The 21,217-nt window shown below is 44.0% G+C and overlaps 1 protein-coding gene across 10 annotated transcripts in view; it reads right to left on the reverse strand.

The window, feature by feature from the left end:
- Ect2l (epithelial cell transforming 2 like) overlaps positions 1–21,217 on the reverse strand; it is an 80,539-nt gene that overhangs the window by 55,784 nt on the left and 3,538 nt on the right. For 5 of the 10 annotated variants that reach the window (NM_001447351.1, XM_087559502.1, XM_087559392.1 and 2 more), the window contains 2 exon segments: positions 12,544–12,656; positions 13,753–13,923. In NM_001447351.1, the coding sequence (NP_001434280.1) occupies positions 12,544–12,656; positions 13,753–13,854 (215 nt within the window). In that variant the 5' untranslated portion in view covers positions 13,855–13,923. 10 annotated transcript variants of the gene reach the window in all.

Genomic DNA, 21,217 nt, shown 5'->3' on the forward strand with positions numbered 1-21,217 from the left:
GTGTGTGTGTGTGTGTGAAACTCCACTAGAACCCAGTCACAGCCATTCACTTACATACTGCCCAGAGCCTCAGACTTCATCAAGGGAAAGTCTCAAGACACTCGAAATGTTCCTTAACTGAACATTTGGCCTAGGCCTAGAAATCTTTTAAATCTTAGATTTTTTTTCTAGATTTTGAACTGTTTGAATACATAAAATGAAAAATCTAAGCACAAAACTTGTATGCATAGCCAGCAGGTAATTTTATATACTATTTTAAATAGCTTAATGCACAAAATGAAGTTCTGTGATATAGAATCCTTTGGGCTTCAGACAGGTTCAAGCCTGACAAAAAAACAACACTGAAAAAGAAAAGCGGACACAAAGTCCCATCATAAGCAAGAAGCCATTTGCAATCGATACCTGCTGGGAGAGAGAAGAATCGGTTGCTTCTAACAGAGTGTCACCAGGTTATCAACCACATTTCTGAACAGTTCCCATACCAGGAATAGTTAGTTGGCCAAGACAAAAAGAATTCCATGTTTGTTTGATTGTTTTGGGGCTTTTTAAAAGTTTTATTCTGTTTGGCTTTTCTTTCTTTCTTTTCTTTCTTTCTTTCTTTCTTTCTTTTTTTTTTTTTTTTTTTTTTTGGTTACTGTTATGGTTTGAAAGAGATAAAGAACAAGAAATTGCATAGGTGGGAGTTCAGGAGGACCTGGAAGGAGTTTGGAGTGGGAAAACTGTGATCAAAATATATTGCATAGGGGACTGGAGAGATGGCCCAGTGGTGAAGAGTATTGGCCGCTCTTATAGAGGACCCGGGTCAATTCTCCACACCTACAACTCACTTCTATCTGTAACTCCAGTTCCAGAGGATCTGACACCCTCACACAGATATTCATTCAGGTAGAGCACCGATGCACATAAAATAAAAATAAACAATTAAAAAAAACATTGTATGAAAAATGTAAATCAAAACTTAGGCTTTGTGGGCTGGAGGATCTGAATTTGGTTCTCATGACTCAGGCAGCTCACAACAGACTGTGCCTTCAAGTCCAGGGGATCTGAGCCCTCTTCCCGCCACCAGGGACACTCCACTGATGTACATAGACCCACATGTGCGAGGGTGCCCACACACAAACACACACACACCTACTAAACTAAAAATAAATCTTAAAAAAAAAACCCTCTAGAATTTGGAGAAATACAGATTTGGATTGCAGATTAAGAATGTTCAACCCCACTGTCAAGGGTTAGGAATTTAGCTCAATGGTAGAGCGCTTGCCTAGGAAGTGCAAGGCCCCAGCTCAGGAAAAAAAAAAATGTTCAACCCCAAGGGAGGATGCTTGAATCTCACTCAGAAGGGAAAATAAAACAGTCGTCAGAGGTAGATGGATGGAGGGAACTGGGTACGAGGGAAACAGGAGCAGGGACTGGATCAGGGATAGGGAGAGCCAGGGAGAGAGGGCCAGGAAAGGGAATGGAAATCAGGGGCAGACTGGGCAGAGTGGGGCAATTCTAGGATGTACCAGAGACCTGGGATGGAGAAGGCTCTAGGGAGTCGATGAGGGTGACTCTAGCTGAGATTCCTAGCAGTGAGGAGTATAGAGCCTGAAGTGGCCACTTCCTATAGCCAGACAGGACTCTGAGTGGAGGGAAAGGGACACTAAGCCAACAGAACTTTCAACCCCAAAACCAAGAAGTGCAGGGACAAAGATGTTGTAGAGAAGGAGGGAGTGGTCCACCAACGACTGCCCAACTTGAAACCCATCCCATGGGCGAGAATCAACCCCTCACACTATTAATGTTACTATTAATGATACTCTGTCATGCTTGCAGACAGGAGCCTAGCTTAACTGTCCTCTCAGAGGTTCCTGCCAGCAGCTGACTGAAGTAGATGCAAAGACCCACAGCCAAACATTAGAGGGAGCTTGGGGAGTCTTGTGGAAGATTGTGAGAACGGAGGGACCCGAGGGGATGGGGACTCCACAAGAGGACTACCAGAGTCAACTAACCCAGACCCTTAGGGGTTCCCAGGAACTGAGTCACCAACCAAGGAGCACGTATGGACTGGACCTCCCACTCCCCCACCCCTCTATCCCATCCCCCTACTTCTCGTCCCCAGACATGTGTATTGGATGTGCAACTTGGTCTTCATTCAGTCCCCCAATAACCAGGGCAGGGGCTGTCTCTGACTCTGTTTCCTGCCTATAGATACAGTTGCCCTAACTGGGCTGCCTTGTCTGGCCTCGGTGGAAAAGGATGTGCCTAGTCCTGCAGTGACTTGGTGTGCCTGGGTGGGTTGGTACCCAGGGGTTTTTCCCACTTCTAGGAGAAGATGGCAATGGTGGATGGGGGAGAGGCTGTTTGAGGAGATGGCTGGGAGGAGGGGAGGAGACTGCAATCAGGATATAAAGTGAATAAATGAATAAATGAATGAATGAGAGGGAGGGGAGTAAGTATACAGCACAGGGATAGGACATTTCCAACCTATATCTTGTTTTTTAGCTTGACTCTTCTAATGAGATATCTGTTTCCTAATTATCAAACAAAATTTGGGGTGGATGAGTGCAATCACTGATAGTCAAAAATAAGAATTAAACAAACGCAACTGCGTGTTGATTTAGCTTCACAACTATGGATCAGAATTATTTAAGTTTCTAAATAGAGAAACTTGAGTCAATGTGATATATGTTAAGAACAAAAAGAATTGTAAGCAAAAGAGGCTTAGCAAATTTCAGTAACTATATGTGTGGCGGCAGCGACTTGGTTTATTCTGGGAGTGTTGTGCATACATTATTTTATTACGGAAGGAAGAAAGAGAAGCAGTTATACTGATGCTACTGGGAACCACACTTCCCGTTTCAGAGAAGAAAACGGGGCGTAGTGGCACGCACCTTTAACCCCACCACTCTCCATTCTGTAGGCAGAGGCAATTGGGTCTTTGTGAGTTCAAGGCCAGCCTGGTCTACAAAGTGAGTTCCAGAACAGCCAGAGCTGTTACCCAGGGAAACTCAAAGAGAGAGAAAGAGGGTGGGAAGGAAGGAGGGAGGGACAGAGAGAGGGAGGGAGGGAGGGAAAGAAGGGGCAACAGATGCAATATAAAAGGGTTAAGAGTTTTGTGGACTTGAAGTTGATCCGCGAGTGTAGATCTGAGCTCCTCATGGGCTACGATCTGGTTAAGCTATTTTCTTGTTTCCCTGGACAGCTATGTGTATTCAGAAGCTGTAGCACTTAACCCCAAATATCACCTGCCACCAAGAGCAGCCAGAGTCCTCAAGAGAGCTGCAGATTCCAAACCTGAGGTATAAAAGAACCCAAGGCAACACAGATAAAAGACCACTATAGATTAGTTGCTAACCAACATCAAAGGGACCAAAGAATTACCTTGAAGAGACTCTATGGCCCAAGAACAGAACAATTTTCTTATGGAAATTCCCAGGTGTGGTGGTGCACACCTGTAATCCCAGGAGGCAGAAGAAGGAAGCTCGCCCATGAGGTCCAGGCTAGCTCCATCTGCATAGTGTGTTCTAGGCCAGCCAGGGCTACACACTGAGACCTTGCCTCAAACAAGACAACTGAACGAAGCAACCTGATATTGTATCATATCACAATACTTAAATTCAAAATAAAAATACGTGAGATCTTAATGCTACAAAGCACTAGACTCTTGGGTACGGAGGAAGTGAGAAAATCAGATTATTATTGTTTGCTTTTCCAGTACAAACAGCCCTTTAAGAGAGAGGGACTGGGCAAAGACAAGAAGGGTTTCTTTTAAGGAATTTCAATTAGTGGGCTGGAGAGATGGCTCAGCGGTTAAGAGCACTGACTGCTCTTCCTGAGGTCCTGAGTTCAATCCCAGCAACCACATGGTGGCTCACAACCATCTGTGATGTGATCTGATGCCCTCCTTTGGTGTGTCTGAAGACAGCTACAGTACGTTCATGCATGAAATAAGTAAAAAATAAAATCTTTTTTTTAAAAAAGGAATTTCAGTAAGTAAGCAGAAAGGACTGAACTTTTGACAAGCCAACATTCTGCAACTCTTAATGGTGCAAGGAACCTAAGGGAAGAAAGTAGATAGCAGGGGTCTGAGCACCATCCCTATGAAGGGGAACCCTGAGAACACACATCAGATGTTCTTATCAAAAAACCAATCAGACCTCAATCCAATTAGGTAGGCCCAAACTACTAATTTTCAGAAACTGCAGGAGACAGAAGGATACAATCAGTAAGAGGCAAATTGTGGGAAACTCTGCAAGTCAAAAGGGAACATCGAGGGAAATTTAGAGGAACCGAGGAGTCCTACAAGATTTATTCTTTATTTCCTGTATTCTGATGTGAATAAGTATGTCGCCTGCAGGTTTGTGGTTCTCCATGAACCTTCAGTGTTGGCAGAAGCCAGAAGAAGCTATGAAACCCCGAGACTCGAGTTACAGTTATGAGCTACTGCGCGGATGCTGACATTAAGCTTGGGTCATCTGGAAAAGCGGCTGGTATTCTTACCCCCTGGGCCACTTCTCCGATCCCAAGAGGCTTATTTAAATCCGCTACAAAGGATTAGGTTTATTGTAGTCCACATTAGAACAGATAGTGAGATATTGGTGTAAAAATCCCAAACCAAACCAAAATTAACAACCTTTTTTCAAAAAAGAATTATTGATTAAAAAAAAATATTTTAGACAGTGGCCCACTCTGTAGCCTGGTGTTTGCTATGCTGCCCTTCAACACGTGGCCATCCCGCTGCCTCAACTTCCTGAGTGCTGTGTGTGTACATGTGTATCACCATTTCGGGTGCGTGTGTTGGGGTCTGGGTGTGCATCACCAATGTGGGGGAGGGGGCCTGGGTTGCATGTGTCCTGTGAGTTGTACGTGGAGGTCAGGAGACAACCTGCAGGAGTCATCTCTGTCATCCCGTCATGTGGGTTCTGTGGGTCGAACTCAGATTATGCTTGCCGGCAAACGTCTCTCCCCACTGAGGTATTTTGTCCACCTGAACGAATCATTTCTGAAGTGAGAAATACTAAGGAAACCCAAACTACGACCACACAGGCAGTGGCTCGTGAATTATTAGGTGAATAGTGGATTTGTAATCAAAATTTTAAGGTCTGTTCTTTTTAAGAGTTACATATCGGGATATTAATACGTGAAGCGATGTGTCCAGAGTCTTATTTCAAATAATCTGTGGTATGAACGTTGAAGAAGTTGATGAAATAATATGGACCTAGAGTTTAGCATTGTCATAAAGGTGTGTTCATCCTATGGGGGTTCATTACGTTGTTTGTATATTCTTGATAAAGCTTATAAATCCCTCTAGTTAAAGAAAACATCAAAAAAAGAAAAGAAAAGAGAAAATGTCTGCCCAGGCACTGTAGCAAACAAACAGACATAATAAAGAGATCTATTCTATTGACGAATCGTCCGGCGAGTCTTTATGAATAGTGTCACCATTGGAGAAATGACTGACTGCACAGATGTGCTGAGAGGCTGAAGCAGGCAGGGGTGAGGAAGGGGATCAATGGGCAGAAGGAGGCTTGGGGGCGTGCAGAGCCTTCTCCTGTGTATTGTCCTTGGCTGTGCACCAGATCACCTGGGGAACTTGGTGACAACCGTTTCCTCAACCCTATTCCAGGCTACATGAGCCAAAGTGTCTATCAAGGCTCACGATCTGTGTTTACAAACTCCAGGCCAGTCTGGTGGGACGCGCTTGTTCAGTATTTGTGGGCTCGACTTCCGGCGGATGCAGCAGCAGCAGCAGCAGCAGCAGCAGCAGATTCTGCCGTCAAGTACGAGGCATTGAATTGAAACTCGGCAGTTTTAGGAAAGCTCTCAGCTCTGATTAACTCCTTGGACTACGTGTGTGGGTCTGATGATGGGCTCTCTCACGGTCCGTGTGACTGCTAAATGCTTTTTGCCTCATTCTGGGGAGCTGGGATGACCAGAGAAGTGACCGCTAAATAGAAAGACAACTTAGGCTCCCTAATCAGGGCAGCTTCAAAGCTGAGAACTCGATGAGGCCATCACAGGGTCAAGATTTCTACATTTCGATTTTGCAATCCTCGGCCTGTAGTCCTCTGTCTTGTCCCCTGAAGTGTTTTCTCCAAGGACTGACTAATTTGAGCAATAATCTTCACACAGCAGAGACTACAGGCTACCAGGGTGGGAGAAGGCACACGCCCACCCTTAAGTCCCTGCTAAAGTGTAAGGTTGGAAAAAACCACCCGGAGAAACTCTCTGCAGACATCGCTACCATCTCTGGGGCGGAATCACTGTCTACAGGGTCTCTCTTCCACCAAACACTCTCAGGGATGTGAATCCCATGATGAATTCAGTCCAATCCTGAGGTGCCCTCAACCTTCAGGTCCCTGGGTGTGTGGTAATTAGCAATACTCAGGCACCTAATACCTGAGTGGGATTGCAGGCAGAGAAAGGAGAAACATGGAATGGGTGGGACGTATGTAAACCCTAGGTGGGAATGGAGAAGAGACAAAAGACGCTTCCTGACTTCCACATCAACCCACTCTCTGGACATGTACTGTGTGCACGAGGCTAGCTCTCGCCATCAAAACAGTTTAGACAAAGTACCATATGGGTGGCTCTATGTGATACAGGGAGACGTTAAACACAACAGACTCGCACCACAGAACATAGGAACTAAGAACTTATGTGCAAGACTTGTTTAACAAGTCCACTCCTCCCCGCAACGTGTCAGCTTCCAGAGTTTCGGTTTCTCCTTTGCTTTTAAACTTGAGCATTTTTGGTGGGGAGGGGACTGGAGAGATGGCTCAGTGAGAGCTCTGGGTGCTTTTGCAAAGGGCCAGGTTCCATTCCCGGCACCTCCATGGTGACTCACAACTGTCTGTAACTCCAGTCCCGGAAGATTCAATACCCTCTTTGGACCTCTGAAGGTACCACACACTCGTAGTACACAAACATATATGCAGGCAGACATAGTCATACACATAAAATAAAATATAAATAAATAAACTTGTGTTTTCTTTATTAGCTTCATCAATCCCTACAAAACATCTCGGCAATGAATGACAATATTTTATATGATTGCTCTAACTGTGTAGAAGGTTGGAGAATGCTCAGAATATGGGTTTTGGAGATAGAAGAGACAAAATGACCCAAACTTCCAGACTCTCTGTCTGTCCATATATGGTAGTTTGAAGTACAGAGGTACAGCTTGTCTCTGAGTATTTCCCGCTCCTTTCTGAGAAAGTTCTGCCTTCTCAGGCTCCAAAGACTTCTCCTTCGTCCATCTGAACTCCTTTGTAAAAATCTAGTCTTAGCAAAGAACATTGCTAAGTCATTTCAGAACAAACCCCAACCCTTGATACCTGATCACCCTGGAAATCCGATCGGCTTCCTGATCCTTCAGTGCCTCAGAGGACGTCTGATCCCCTGGCCTGAGTCCAGCAGGAGCCTGCTAGCTTGGTTTAGACAGAATCCCCTCGCCCCTGAGTTTCCTCGGGGTGATTTTCCATCCACTCTGCTCTGCACCTTGGCTAGAATTTTTACCTTGCCTGTGTTGTCTTCAGTTCAAGTCTCATCCTTCCCTGGCAGCAAAGCCCACAGCAGTGATGGCGCCGCCAAGGTCCTAAAGAGTCTGTCTCATCCTGCTTTGGTGTAACACTATCACTGGCTGATGCTTTCTCCTTAAAACAACTTCCCATTGCCAAGTGCAAACGCTCTCCTTTAGAATGAGTCTCCCGAACTCAAGGTTATGCGGCTGCGCTGGGCGCTAACTTAAGCTGGAAGTTAACGTTGTCTCTGAAAAACTTCATACACAATTTCTCAACAGACTACACCAAGTGAGATTTCCTCCCCTGATCCCTCGAGCCCTCTGCCGCATTTACTCAAAGGAGAGTCTTAGAGTGGGGATGGGTCTTTACTCTTAAGTATACAGGGATGCACACGTTTTCCTGCCCACTCCTAAGTCCATTCTGCTCTGGAAGAGACAAATGACAAGACTCCCATGACCTTCCTTCTTTCGTCAGTCCCTCCCCTCCCCCACCTCTTGAAACCGCAGTTGCATGAATGTCGCCACACCCACCCAAGAAGGCTACAAGTTTAAACTTCTCCAGTTCTGGCAGGAAAGGCCTTTGTAGGAAGGCGGTGCAGCTGTGCAGAGGCAACTTAAAACCGGTCCCACCAGTGCAGCAAGGAGAGCAACTCACAGCCCTCAGAGGCGGCTCCAAGTGTGACAGATACAAACAGCCCAGTGGCCTTCAAAGGTCAATGTAGTCAAGGCCGGGTGGGGTTGGGGGTTGGGGGGAGACAGACACCAGCAGGAACCATGTGACCTGCTAACACATGAGTCCTGGAGAAACTGCATAATGGAGGGGTAAAAACACTTCCTGGTAAAAAACACTGGCCAGAGGGATGGTTGGAGAAGCTAAATCAGTAAAATAAATCAATCAATCGATCAGTCAGTCAATCAATAATCTTAGTTGTTATAAAGTTCCACTTAAAATCATTCTAAAAATTAACAGCGTGGAGTATTAGGGGCTATGTGAATTAAAACAAAGTTATCCGGAAATTATAAAACAAGTCATTAGAGGGGCTGGGGATTTAGCTCAGTGGTAGAGCGCTTACCTAGGAAGCGCAAGGCCCTGGGTTCGGTCCCCAGCTCTGGGGGGGGGGGGGGGGGGGGGACCAAAACAAGTCATTAGAATAAGAGAAAGAATGGGAGTGCAGTTGGGGGGTGGGAGGACAAGGGAACTTGCTGGGGAAAATTGTGACCAGAATATATCATATGAAAAAGATTTTTCTCAACAAAAGAAATAGATTGGAAAACAAACAAACAAAACCAATAGCCTCTGCCATGAGAAAAAGTCCCCATACAGTAGAGTTCACCCAAGAGTTCGAGCAGCTACGTGATGTCTATTTTTCTTATTTATTATGTTTACATTTGGGGGGGAGATTATGATGTAAGAAGATTCAAAAGAAACACTGAATAAATAACTAAGGTTTGGTGGTTCTGTTCTGTTACAGTCATTCACTCCACTCCTAACTATATACACTCCGTGGCTTTCATTCCTCCCATAGTGAGGATTGAGTCACGCCCTTGACGTTTGAGGCCAGTATTCTACTACGAAGCTCTCTGCTATGAGTTCCTAAGAAGAATAAAAGGCCAGAGCAATGGCCACAGGTACAGGCATTTGCTGACCTCAGTCGCTCGGACCCACTCGATGCGGTAAGACCCCAATTCCCACAAGTTATTGTCCAACTTCCACACTTAGCGTGTTCCTAACCGCCATCCACCACATACACTAAATAAATAACTTTGATGAACACATGAACCCTAGAAACTGGTCTAAAACGGAAAATTAAAGAAAGACAAAATTAGGGAAATAAAAGTTCCCCTTTAGAGACATTTGGATACAGATGTTCAGAGCAGCATGATATGCAACAGCCCAGGGAGGAAACAAATCAAATGTTTACGGGTGACGGTTTGAAATATTACAAGTCCACACAATGGAATACTTTTTAACAAGAAGTGTTAAAGCGTGCTATAAAATGGATAAACCTTGACAAGTTAATACATGAAAAAAGTTATAAAAAAAACCAGCTGTTACTTGGCTCTATTATATATGGAGTCCAGAGGAGGGTAAATTTAGAGAGACAGGAAGTAGACTTGTGTTTGGACACATCTGGAAGGACAGGCGGTAAGGGCGTGGCTCTCATCGACTAGGAGGGCACTCTGGGAATGGTGGAATGTGTTAGCCTATGTGATGACCGCAAAATTCTGCGAATACTCTAAAACCGTTCACTTGAGTCCCTCAGCTACTGTCATTGTACACGAATTATATCTCGACAAGGATATTTTAAGGGAAGCTGACTAATTGTATTAGCTGTTCAAAAAAAAAAAAAAAAAAAAAACCTAGTCGAGCTTCTACATCTAACTAAAATTGAACACAGCTCGAATTGAATCAAGACTACTAGCCCAGAGCGAACCTCTGGAAACAGTTGAGGGCCAGGTAAAAGTCACCCATGTCTGCAAGCCTGAGATGGGGAAGAGCGGGAGTGGGCAGATTGTGTTCGATGACAATCTCTACAAATTAAAGATGACCTCAGAAGGTCAAATCTGGAAACCAGGAGCTCGCACACAGCTAGCTTCCTGTGAAGTCAGCAGCCCAGAGCACGTTAACAGCTGCGCGAACTGTGACTCACTCCCTCACTGATCTCCCTGTGAGAGCGCAGCTGCTGTCAAAGGGAGCGAGGAAAAGCTACACAACAGGTTGGTTCCACATTCTCATTTCACAGAAAGAAGAATTCGGGTGCCAAAGGGTACAATTTCTAGTGACAAAACCAGGTCTACCTTAAGCCGCCTCAAACGTACCACAAGATCTCTAATGACCTCCAGTGGTAACAACTGAAACTGCTTGGTTTATGGAGCCCGAGACTAGAATGCACTCCACAATGTGATCATGGATATGAGGTTTGGTCTGCTATTTATTAATTTTTCTAGAAAGCTGGAAAGGAATCCTAGGAAGTGACTACGGTGAAATGTGCCTCCTCTTGCTCTTCAGACACTCACTAAACAGTCTCTGCTGGGCTGTGGAGATGTTTGATGTTTAGAGCACATACAGCTCTTCCAGAAGCTCTGAGTTCAGTTCCCAGCACCTGCACTGCACAGCAGTTTACCAACACCTAAAGCTTCATCTCCCGGGATCAGACATCCTCTTCAGGCCTCCACAGACACCCCCTCCACAGACACACACATGTAAGAATAAGAAAATAAATATTCTTTTTAAAAAAAAGAATCTTCACAATGTCAGGCCCCAAAGGGGATAGGAACTCCACAGGAATATGAACAGAGTCAACTAACCTGGACCCTTGGGGCTCTTAGAGTCTGAACCACCAACCAAAGAACATTCATGGGCGGAACCTAGGCCACCCCACACATATGTAGCAGATGTGCAGCTTGGTCTTCATGTAGGTCCTGAATAAATGGAGGGTAGGGAGGCTATCCCAAAAGCTGTTACCTGTATGTGGGATGTGTTCTTCTAGCTGGGCTGCCTTGTCTGGCCTCAGTGGGAGAGGAAGCACCTAGCCTCACAGAGACTTGAAGTGTGTGTCGGGGGGCAGGGGGAGCATCCGCTCAGAGGAGAAGGGGAAGGGGTGTGGGGGTAGGATTGTAGGAGGGGGTGACCAGGAAGAGGACAATGAGCAGGATGTAAAGTGAATAAGGAAAAAATAAATTAAATTAAAAAGTATCTTCACAATTCATTCAACCCAGTCAGAGAGATGTTTTCTTTTCCAGGGTACCCCACCAGGAAGCCTCAGTGGACAATCTACTGCGAACCCACAGAGGTGGGAGTGAGAGGCCAGTATAGAAGAGAAACAAAACAGAACAAAACTCATCTTGCCATGGCGGGCAGGAGTAGGTGGGAGGAACAGTAGAAGGCAATTTTTGAAGTAAGAGCCACTCTTGATGGTTTATGAACCTTGTATAAGAAATTGAAGGTCAGCCTCTCCTTGAGCTCACAGTGAAAGCAACTATCCCCAGTTGGCTGTGGGACATACCCAGAGTTTCACTAAACAAACAAGAGGAAATAAGCCGCTTCCTAGAGTCCCCTCTGCCGGTGCGACAGAGTTCCAGTTCTCTGTCTACTGGATAAAGAACGTCAGACTATGTACAAAGGAAATATGCCGCTCCGTTATGATTGTTGGCTGAAGACACAGTGATTGTCCCAGATGGACTCAAGGTAACGTTTCTGGAGATGAATCTGGCAAAACCATTCTTATAGAAGCTGCTACTGCCCACCCAGGTTCTTCAGTCAGGTTCAGGCACACCGAGGGGCTTTCTAGAATATTCTGGTTGCACACACATCTTGAATAGCTCCAGTTTCACTCACGAGAGTCCACTGATAGCACTTAGCTGGCTGTTTGATAAGCTACCGGCTGCTCTGATTGTCTCCTGAGTCTGACGTTTGCTCTGCTCACTGGAAAGTATCTGGGAGCAGCTGAAGTATTGCGACTTGCCAATCAGAGAAAACTAATCATCTCTAGAGTAGTAATTCCTGATCAGAACATTAGCTGCCCTGGCTGTGATTTCAACTAACAAATGTCACACTGTCTACGCCAAAGGGCAATGGAAGAATAGGAGAAGGTCAAAACCTGTGGGACGCTATGTGTCTTGTCATAACCCTAAAGGCCACTAGCATTGTCCTTTCTTATGTCTTTTTCGGTTCCATCCAGTACTTAGTAATCATTTATAAAATGTCTACCTATGTACCAGACATTCATCTGGCATAGATTGTCCACCTGATGGCTCCAAAGAGAACCTAGCAGAGCAAGAGAATAGACCAAGCCGCTGACAAGTGTTTGCAGAAATGAAACAGCCTCCCCGTGGTAGGAAGTTGTTGAGCCTCCAAAGCTCTGTTTCAGCCTGGATGAGGAAGCAGGCACCAGGAGAATCTATTCATAAGCCTTAAAATAACAATCGCCTCCATTTTCTCAGGGAAAAGAGAAAACTCCTTAAGGGTTATATAACAGGTTACCATAGTTTGGTGTCATTGGGAATCAATAATTACACCATTATGCTATTTTTACCTTAATTGTGACTTCGAGCTTCGTGAAAGGATCATGAATAAGAATTCCTGCCGTTGCTTGTTGGTCCAGAGGTCAAACCAGTGACTTATGAGAGTAACTCTTTCTTGAAAGAGCTGGAAGAGAGGAAAATGAGATTTTCCCTGTCCACTATGTTCTCAGTTGCTAAGCAACAGGTTAAAGAACAATCTCAGAGCTAATATTTACATTATTCATGGTGGCTTACGCGTACTTTCACGGAGGCTGTAGGGTTTTTCCTTACAGTTTAAAGCGCTTTTATCTAGCAATACAGGCAAGCCAGGACTTGTTGGGTGGGCCAGTGGGAAAACCCAGGGGCTGTGTAATTACAGGGGAGCTCAGGGGAGCCTCCGGAAAACAAAGGGCGGTAATGGGATCCATGTCTCCTGTTCTCACCCACATTAGTGTGGCCTAGAGCAAGAGTTCTAAGAGTTCATCCAGTCTTCAGGCCCTGCTCCTGTCTCTTGGAAGTAGGACCATTTAGTATAGATTTGGTTTCCTTTACTCCTAGCTATGGAGCTTCATAATACCCACAGGACTAAAGATCAGTCACTATTGCACCCTGCCGTTGTTCGCCTTGTCTCCAGGGAGGACATACACCATGAACCAACATCCCTGGGAGCTGGATTGCAGCTCGTCTTTGCTTCTGCAAAGACACAAATTCATTGTCTTTATTGTAGATCAGTCTTTCTCCCCAAACCCCCAGCTGCATCCACCCTCCTCCCATTATGGAAACGGCTGAACCCATTTGAGCCCTGTTTCCATTAAAAGCTGGCGAGATTGCTCTACTGTTGAAGGAATTCTTCCTGAATCATTTTGCCAAAGAGCAGGCACCCCATGAAATCACACAGTGGACACACAATGGAGGAGTGGATTAACAAAGCACGGCTGTACATGACGTGCCCCTGCCTCCTCTCCGAACCTTTCCCTACACCCTGCCTCCACCACAGAAGCTCGTGATATCCTAGAGGTGAAAGCAGGAGGCACAGGTGGTGCCTCTCCTACGTAACAGATGAAGTCTTGGGTGAGAAACACTCTCTTCACAACATAGACGGGTTCATCAAAAAAAAAAAAACAAAACTCGATAACTAAACTATTTTTTGTTAAAATTATGACAACATAAGACTCAACATATCCCAGTAAAAACAACTTTACTCAACTGAACTCATGTCTACTATAGCGTATGTTACTCACCTGTCTATTTAAGGACTGGTTCTTAAAAGGTGTCCAGGCACTGAACCGTGTGTGGAAACTCTCCACTTCCAAACTTTTCAGGGAAAGGTTTCCAAGTGACATCTCGGCAAATGACTTTCTTCTATTTCTAGGAGTTATTGGTTCAATTTAACAGATGTGTGGCTAAGAAGACTTAGAAATAACCACAATATTAATTATTTTCTGCACGTGAATTATAAAATTACCATATCCACTAATATATAGGTAAAGCAGACACAGAGTTACAGTTCGGGGTGTGTATAAGCATACAAATGTGGGGAAGTGGCCCGTGCCACGAAACTTGGTAAGGCTGAGAGGGTTCGGAAATCCCGCACTCACCTGAGGACCATATGAGTTTTCCCTACTCCCAACTGGACTCCTGGCCTGGGACAGGTTATCACAACTCCCCATGACCAGAACAAAGAACAAAGTTCTCTGTGCTAATGAGGTATCTAGATGGCCCCTGGGAGTTTAGCCAAATCCCTTCCCAGACATTCTTCCCGCACAAGGTGTTTAATCTCTGGTCCACCCTGAGGAAGTTGTATGCACCCATTTTCTACAACGCACAGTGAATAAACAGTATGAACAAGCCAGGACTGTCTCTCATCAGGAACAGCTGTGAGGAGCATGGAGGACTCCTCTGTCTACAGAGCCTAAGTCTCCCACAGAAGGCCCCTCTACCCTCCCTGATATTCTCCATCTGAGCCAATAATATCCATGTAACAGAATACTGTATATTATGGGATGACGGACACACACAATCGTGGATGGATCACACACATACCCTAGTGACAGAAGAAGCTAGGAACAGAATAATACAGTTTGGCCATAATGGTGATAAGAATCAAGACAGTTTCCTCTGGAGAAGGAAGGAGAGAGTAATATTTGGGAGAGGGCATTGCAGGTGATTCTGAGCTTGATCTAGAAACAGGAATCCAGGCGAGCTCACTTTATAATACACTGAGCCCTGCGGCTGTAGTTTGTTTGTTTTTTTAATTCTCCATTTTCAATGAGAAGTTTGTAAAGTGATACAGTTAGAATGATATCGAAAACCATTAAGTACTATGAAAAAAATATGAGCACAGATGTCACGAAAAAGACTATAGCACGTTATTGGAGAATATTCTAAAGTCCTAAGTAATCTGAAATCCTAAGTAAACGAAGAGGTGTGCCTCCTTTGCAATGATGGGGCTGAGCAGACTGAAGCAATTGATTCTTTCAAACTGACCTATAACCTCAATACACTCTCAGAAAAACATTAAGGACAACATGAATCCAGAAGTGGTGGCCCATCCTTTTCCCTCCTTCCCAGCATAACAGGCCCCAGGTCTTAGCACAAGTGACTCCATGACGGAACACCCATTCAGTCTGTAAAACTCAACGTGCAGACAGGCCACCTGCCAAAAATGAAGACAAAGACCTACTCCGTCAAGCCCCATAGTTATGGGAACGTCCCTCAATGTACTAACCTTGCCTTCTGGCTTCTGTAGTTCTGCTTCTGGCTACTGGTTTCCTTTCTGTTTTTTATTTTGGGGAGGAGCTAGCATTTTTTGGTTTGTTGGTTTGTTTGTTTGTTTGTTTGTTTGTTTTTTGAGGCGGGGTTTCCATGTATATCCCAGGAACTTATACTTTAGACCAGGCTGGCCTCAAACTCACGGAGATCCACTTGACTCTGCCTCCCCAGCACTGGGATTAAAGACATACGGCACCACTGCCAACCAGTGGTTACCCATTCTTATTAACTGACTGAAGTATGTCAATCCAGGACATGATTTGTGTGTGTGTGTGTGTGTGTGTGTGTGTGTGTGTGTGTGTGTGTGTGTGCTTGAAAGCCACATGCAGTGATCACAAACGTCCAGTGTAGTTGCTGGCTGGCTAAGACTTTTAATTGGTTTAAACCTAGATCCAAGCAGTCTACTCCACTGAATACCCCACAATACCAGCACTCAGGAAGCTGAGGCAGGAGGATCTCTGAAAGCCAGCCAAACTAGTTACACAACAAGACCCTGTCTTTTGAGATCTTTTTTCATTTGAAGCCAATCTTACTGCTATTAAATGCACAAATATGCTATTTTTATTACCCAATCCTAATGACATAAAACACACATTGCAAACATCTAAATATCTATCCTCAGTAGCCATTCACCATGGTTTTGGATATAGGGAAATAGATTCCCCTTAAGCTGCAAGGCTGTAGGTGTTTCTTTCCAGTTAACTTTAGCAAAATCCATACAAGAGTATGGATTAACAAGGATCTTCACTTGTTAGCTTACAAGAAAACACCTTCAAAATTGCACCTTGTTAAAGTGTCTGTACTAAAAGACAGAAACGGAAAGGAAGAGGGGAAGAAGGCAGAGAAGCTGCTGTGGAGAGAGAACATGGAAGCTGGCGTTAAGATTCCACACTGTGCCTTTACAGGTTGTTATGAATGTTCTTAAGGGATGGATGTGTATGGGACTTTGTCTGTTTAGGCGGGCGATTATATCCTACCAATTGGACCAGAGGTTATTGTGTTCTGTGTTCTTTCTTGTGGAGAACTGAATTTGAGAGAGTGTGTGGGATGCCACAGAATTAGGATGTATATTTCCGCCTTGGTGGCAGCCTGCCTTGGGAACTGGATGGGTAGAGAGATTGTCGCCAGGCTCAGAGAGAGGCCTTCGGCAGTGCGATATGGGATGGAGCAGAGCAGGTGAGATGCTTTGCTGACTGAGATTAAGATATCCAGCAGATATCTTGGGGTACTGCGGTGCTGGACCTAGAGTGGGTAAAAAGGCTGTTTTATTTTTTATAATTTTGCAACAACACTTTCAGGCTGTTTTTTTTTTTTTTTTAACTTGCTATCATATCCACCACAGCCAACCATATCCATAGCCACCAGCATAGATGAGAGCCATTTCGGACCTGTGAGGTGGCTCATCGGGAGAGGTGCTTGGAGTCACACCTAACAAGTTGAGTGTTGTCTCCGGAACTCATTGCTAGGACACACCTCTCTCTCTCTCTCTCTCTCTCTCTCTCTCTCTCTCTCTCTCTCTCTCTCTCTTCTCCCTCTCCCTCCCTCTCCCTCTCGCACACGCACACACACACTAAATAAATGAAATAAAACCACATCAGCAGAGAAAGTAAAAATCCATTTACCAGAGAAAGTAAAAGGTAAATCGCCACATGTCCATGATATTCTAGCTGACTGGCAGCTCCTTGAGTGCTAGCAACTCCAAGTGGGCAAGCAGCCGAAGAAACACCTGGGTTCTGAAGAATCCAAAGTCAAGCATTTGCACATGTACTGCCTCCTTCCTATCCAGCACATTTTAAAAAACGGTATTTCAAAGACGTGGACAGTCTTAGCAGCAATCTTTGGAAAGGTTAGGGGATAGCATGGCACAGTGAACGCCACATTTGAAGACGTGTAAGCCACGCAAGGCAGTAGTGTGTCTTGACGAACAGTTTAATAATGTGTTGTTCAGATTAAAAACCTCATGGCAAGGTGGAAAATTAAATATCTCCTTCTGAATCATTAAATCACAGCAAAGCCCTAGTGTTAGAAGATATCTGACTGTTGTTATGTAAAATCATCCCAGGAGGATACGTAAGAGATCTGTACTTAATAAGTTTCTCAAAATTGTTGTTAGCCTCTGTGCTGAGGGATTACTGAGTTACATAATGAGTCAAGCATTACAGAATAGTTGCTGTATCTGCTGCTGGGCTTAAATACATGATCTCTCTCTCTCTCTCTCTCTCTCTCTCTCTCTCTCTTTGTGTGTGTGTGTGTGTGTGTGTGTGTGTGTGTGTGTGTGTTGTTCACGTTTACACAAAATTGGTTTCGTTTTCTCAAATGTCAGTTTGGGGCTAAGAACTAGCTTAGCCAGAAGAGTGCTTGCCCGCTATACACAAAATACGCATGAAGTACCTCAGTACAATACGATCATGAGCTGTTGTATACTCCTGTAATTGCAAGCCTGAAATTCCAGTACTTGAGGATGTAGAAGAGGATATTGAAAAGTTCGGTCATTCTCTACTTCCTAGTGAGTTCAAAGCCAGCCTGGTATACAAGAGACTCAGCCTCAAAAGTACAACACAATGTCAGTTTTCCTAAGAAGCTATTCAGTGGTACCCAGATCCCACTGGGAGAAAGCTGGTCTTCCAGGAGTGCTGGCACACCAGAGAGCACAGCTAAGACCAACACATGGGCTCAGAGGGAACCCCCGGAGCACTCAGGACACAGAAACTGAGGAGCAGTCTGGGCAGTATCCTTCTGGTTTCTGTCTGCGCCCCAGCTGACCGTGTGCCCCAGCACTCTGTACCCAAATTCTGCCGGGAAAGAGCTGGTCTCCCATGAGTGCTGACACACAGGCTTACAGGAGGGTCAAGCCACTGACAGAGACAGCAAGAGCAGCTAACACCAGAGACAACCAGATGGCAAAGAGGCAAGGGCAAGAGGTTAAGCAACAGAAATCAGGGGCACTTGGCATCATCAGAACCCAGTTCCCCAACAACAGCAAGTCCTGGATACCCAACACACTGGAAAAGCAAGATTCTGATTTAAAATCACAACTCATGATGATATTAGAGGACTTTAAGAAGGACATAAATAATTCCCTTAAAGAAATGCAGGACAACACAGGTAAACAAGTAGACGCTCTTAAAGAGAAAACACAAAAATCCCTTAAAGAATTACAGAAAAACACAACCAAACAGGTGAAGGAATTGAACAAAACCATAAAGGATCTAAAAATGGGAATAGAAACAATAAAGAAAGCACAAAAGGAGATAACCCTGGGGATAGAAAACATAGGAAAGAGATCAGGAGTCATAGATGTAAGCATCACCAACAGAATACAAGAGATAGAAGAATCTCAGGGGCTGAAGATACCATAGAAAACATTGACACAACTGTCAAAGATAATGTAAAACGCAAAAAGCTCCTAGCCCAAAACATCCAGGAAATCCAGGACACAATACGAAGATCAAACCTAAGGATAATAGGTATAGAAGAGAGAGAAGATTCCCAACTTAATTCTCAACAAAATTATAGCAGAAAACTTCCCTAACCTAAAGGAAGAAATGCTTATAAATATACAAGAAGCCTACAGAATTCCAAATAGATTGGACCAGAAAAGAAATTCCTCCCATCACATAATGATCAAAACACCAAATGCACGAAACAAAGAATGAATATTAAAAGCAATAAGGGACAAAGGTCAAGTAACATAAAAAGTCAGACCTAACAGAATCACACCAGACTTCTCAACAGAGACTATGAAAGCCAGAAGATCCTGGACAGATGTCATACAGACCCTAAGAGAACACAAATGCCAGCCCAGGTTACTGTATCCAGCAAAACTCTCAATTAACATAGATGGACAAACCAAGATATTCCATGACCAAAACAAATTTACACAATATATTTCCACAGATCCAGCCCTACAAAGGATAATAAATGGAAAACTCCAACCTAAGGAGGGAAACTACGCCCTAGAAAAAGCAAGAAAGTAATCTTATTTCAACTAACCCAAAAGAAAATAGTCACACAAACATGATTCCACCTCTAACAACAAAAATAGTAGGAAATAACAATTATTGGTCCCTAATATCTCTCAACATCAATGGACTCAATTCCCCAATAAAAAGACATAGACTAACAGACTGGATATGTAAACAAGACCTAGCATTTTGCTGCATACAAGAAACACATCTCAGTGACAAAGACAGACACTTCCTTAGTGTGCAAAAGGCTGGAAAAAGTTTTCCAAGCAAATGATACAAAGAAATAAGCTGGAGTAGCCATTCAAATATTGAATAAAATAGACTTTCAAACAAAAATTTATCAAAAAAGATAAGGAAAGTCACTTCATACTCAACATAGAACTCAATTCTTCACAGAGTTAGAAAGAGAAATTGGCATTTGGAATAACAAAAAAATCAGGATAGCAAAAACTATTCTCAACAATAAAAGAACTTCTGGGGGAATCACCATCCCACACCTCCAGCTGTATTACAGAGAAATAGTGATTTTTTAAAAAAAACTGTATGGTATTGGTACAGAGGCAGACAGGTAGATCAAGGGAATAGAATTGAAGACCCAGAAATGAACCCACACGCCCAATGTCACTTGATCTTTGACAAAGGAGCTGAAACTATCCAGTGGAAAAAAACTGGATTTCAAAAAGTGGTGCTGGTTCAACTGGAGGTCAGCATGTAGAAGAATGCAAATCTTTCCATTCTTATCACTTTCTACAAAGCTCACATCCGAGTGGTTCAAGCACCTCCACATAAAATAAAATACACTGAAACTAATAGAAGAGAAAGTGGGGAAGAGCCTGGAACACATGGGTACAGGGGAAATTTTTCTGAACAGAACACCAATGGCTTATGGTCTAAGATCAAGAATGGACAAATGGGACCTCATAAAACTGCAAAGCTTCTGTAAGGCAAAGGACACTGTCAATAAGACGAAATGGCAACCAACAGATTGGGAAAAGATCTTTATCAATCCTACAACTGATAGAGGGTTAATATCCAATATATACAAAGAACTCAAGAAGGTAGACTCCAGAGAAACAAATAATTCTTTGTTTAGGGAACAGAGCTAAATAAAGAATTGTCAACTGAGGAATATCAAATGGCCGAGAAGCACCTAAAGAAATGTTCTACATCCTTAATCATCAGAGAAATGTGAATCAAAACAACCCTGAGATTTCACCTCACACCAGTCAGAATAGCTAAGTGACAGCACCCATGCTGCCATAATACTGAGAACTGGATGTAGACCTGGGGGATTTGACAGAAGACACAGACTTGGGTCAGTCATTCTACAAGAATGCCAAAGCTTTACTGAGGTTCACAGTATAGATACACCAAGTCCACCGGGCGGAAAAAACCCTGGAAGCACAATGGAAAAACAAGTTTACGTTCTCAGGATGAAAACAGGAACTGACTCAATGGTGTTACTTCCCATCGGCCAAACAGCAAAGGCCAAGATGTTCTTTTCTTAAAAACAGAAGTTTCCACATGCATCAGCAAGGCTCAGCAGGGAACAAACACTGAGGGAGCCCAGGAGGGTCTGACAACTAAGATCAAAAACTCAGGTGACGGCAGATGCTGGCCAGGATATGGAGAAAGAGGAACACTCCTTCCTTGTTGGTGGTACAACTACTCTGGAAATCAGTATGGAGGTTCCTCAGAAAATTGGGCATAGTACTACCTGAGGACCCAGCTGTACCACTCCTGGGCATATACCCAAAAGATGCTCCAACATATAACAAGGACACATGCTCCACTATGTTCTTAGCAGCTTTATTTATAATAGCCAGAAGCTGGAAAGAACCCAGATGCCCTTCAACAGAGGAATAGATACAGAAAATGTGGTACTCTTACACAATGGAGTACTACTCAGCTATTAAAAATGATGACTTCATGAAATTCTTAGGCAAATGGATGGAACTAGAAAATA

This window comes from Rattus norvegicus, chromosome 1 (genome assembly GCF_021556685.1).
Source record: "Rattus norvegicus strain SHRSP/BbbUtx chromosome 1, alternate assembly SHRSP_T2T, whole genome shotgun sequence".
In the NCBI taxonomy this organism is placed as follows: Eukaryota; Metazoa; Chordata; class Mammalia; order Rodentia; family Muridae; genus Rattus; species Rattus norvegicus.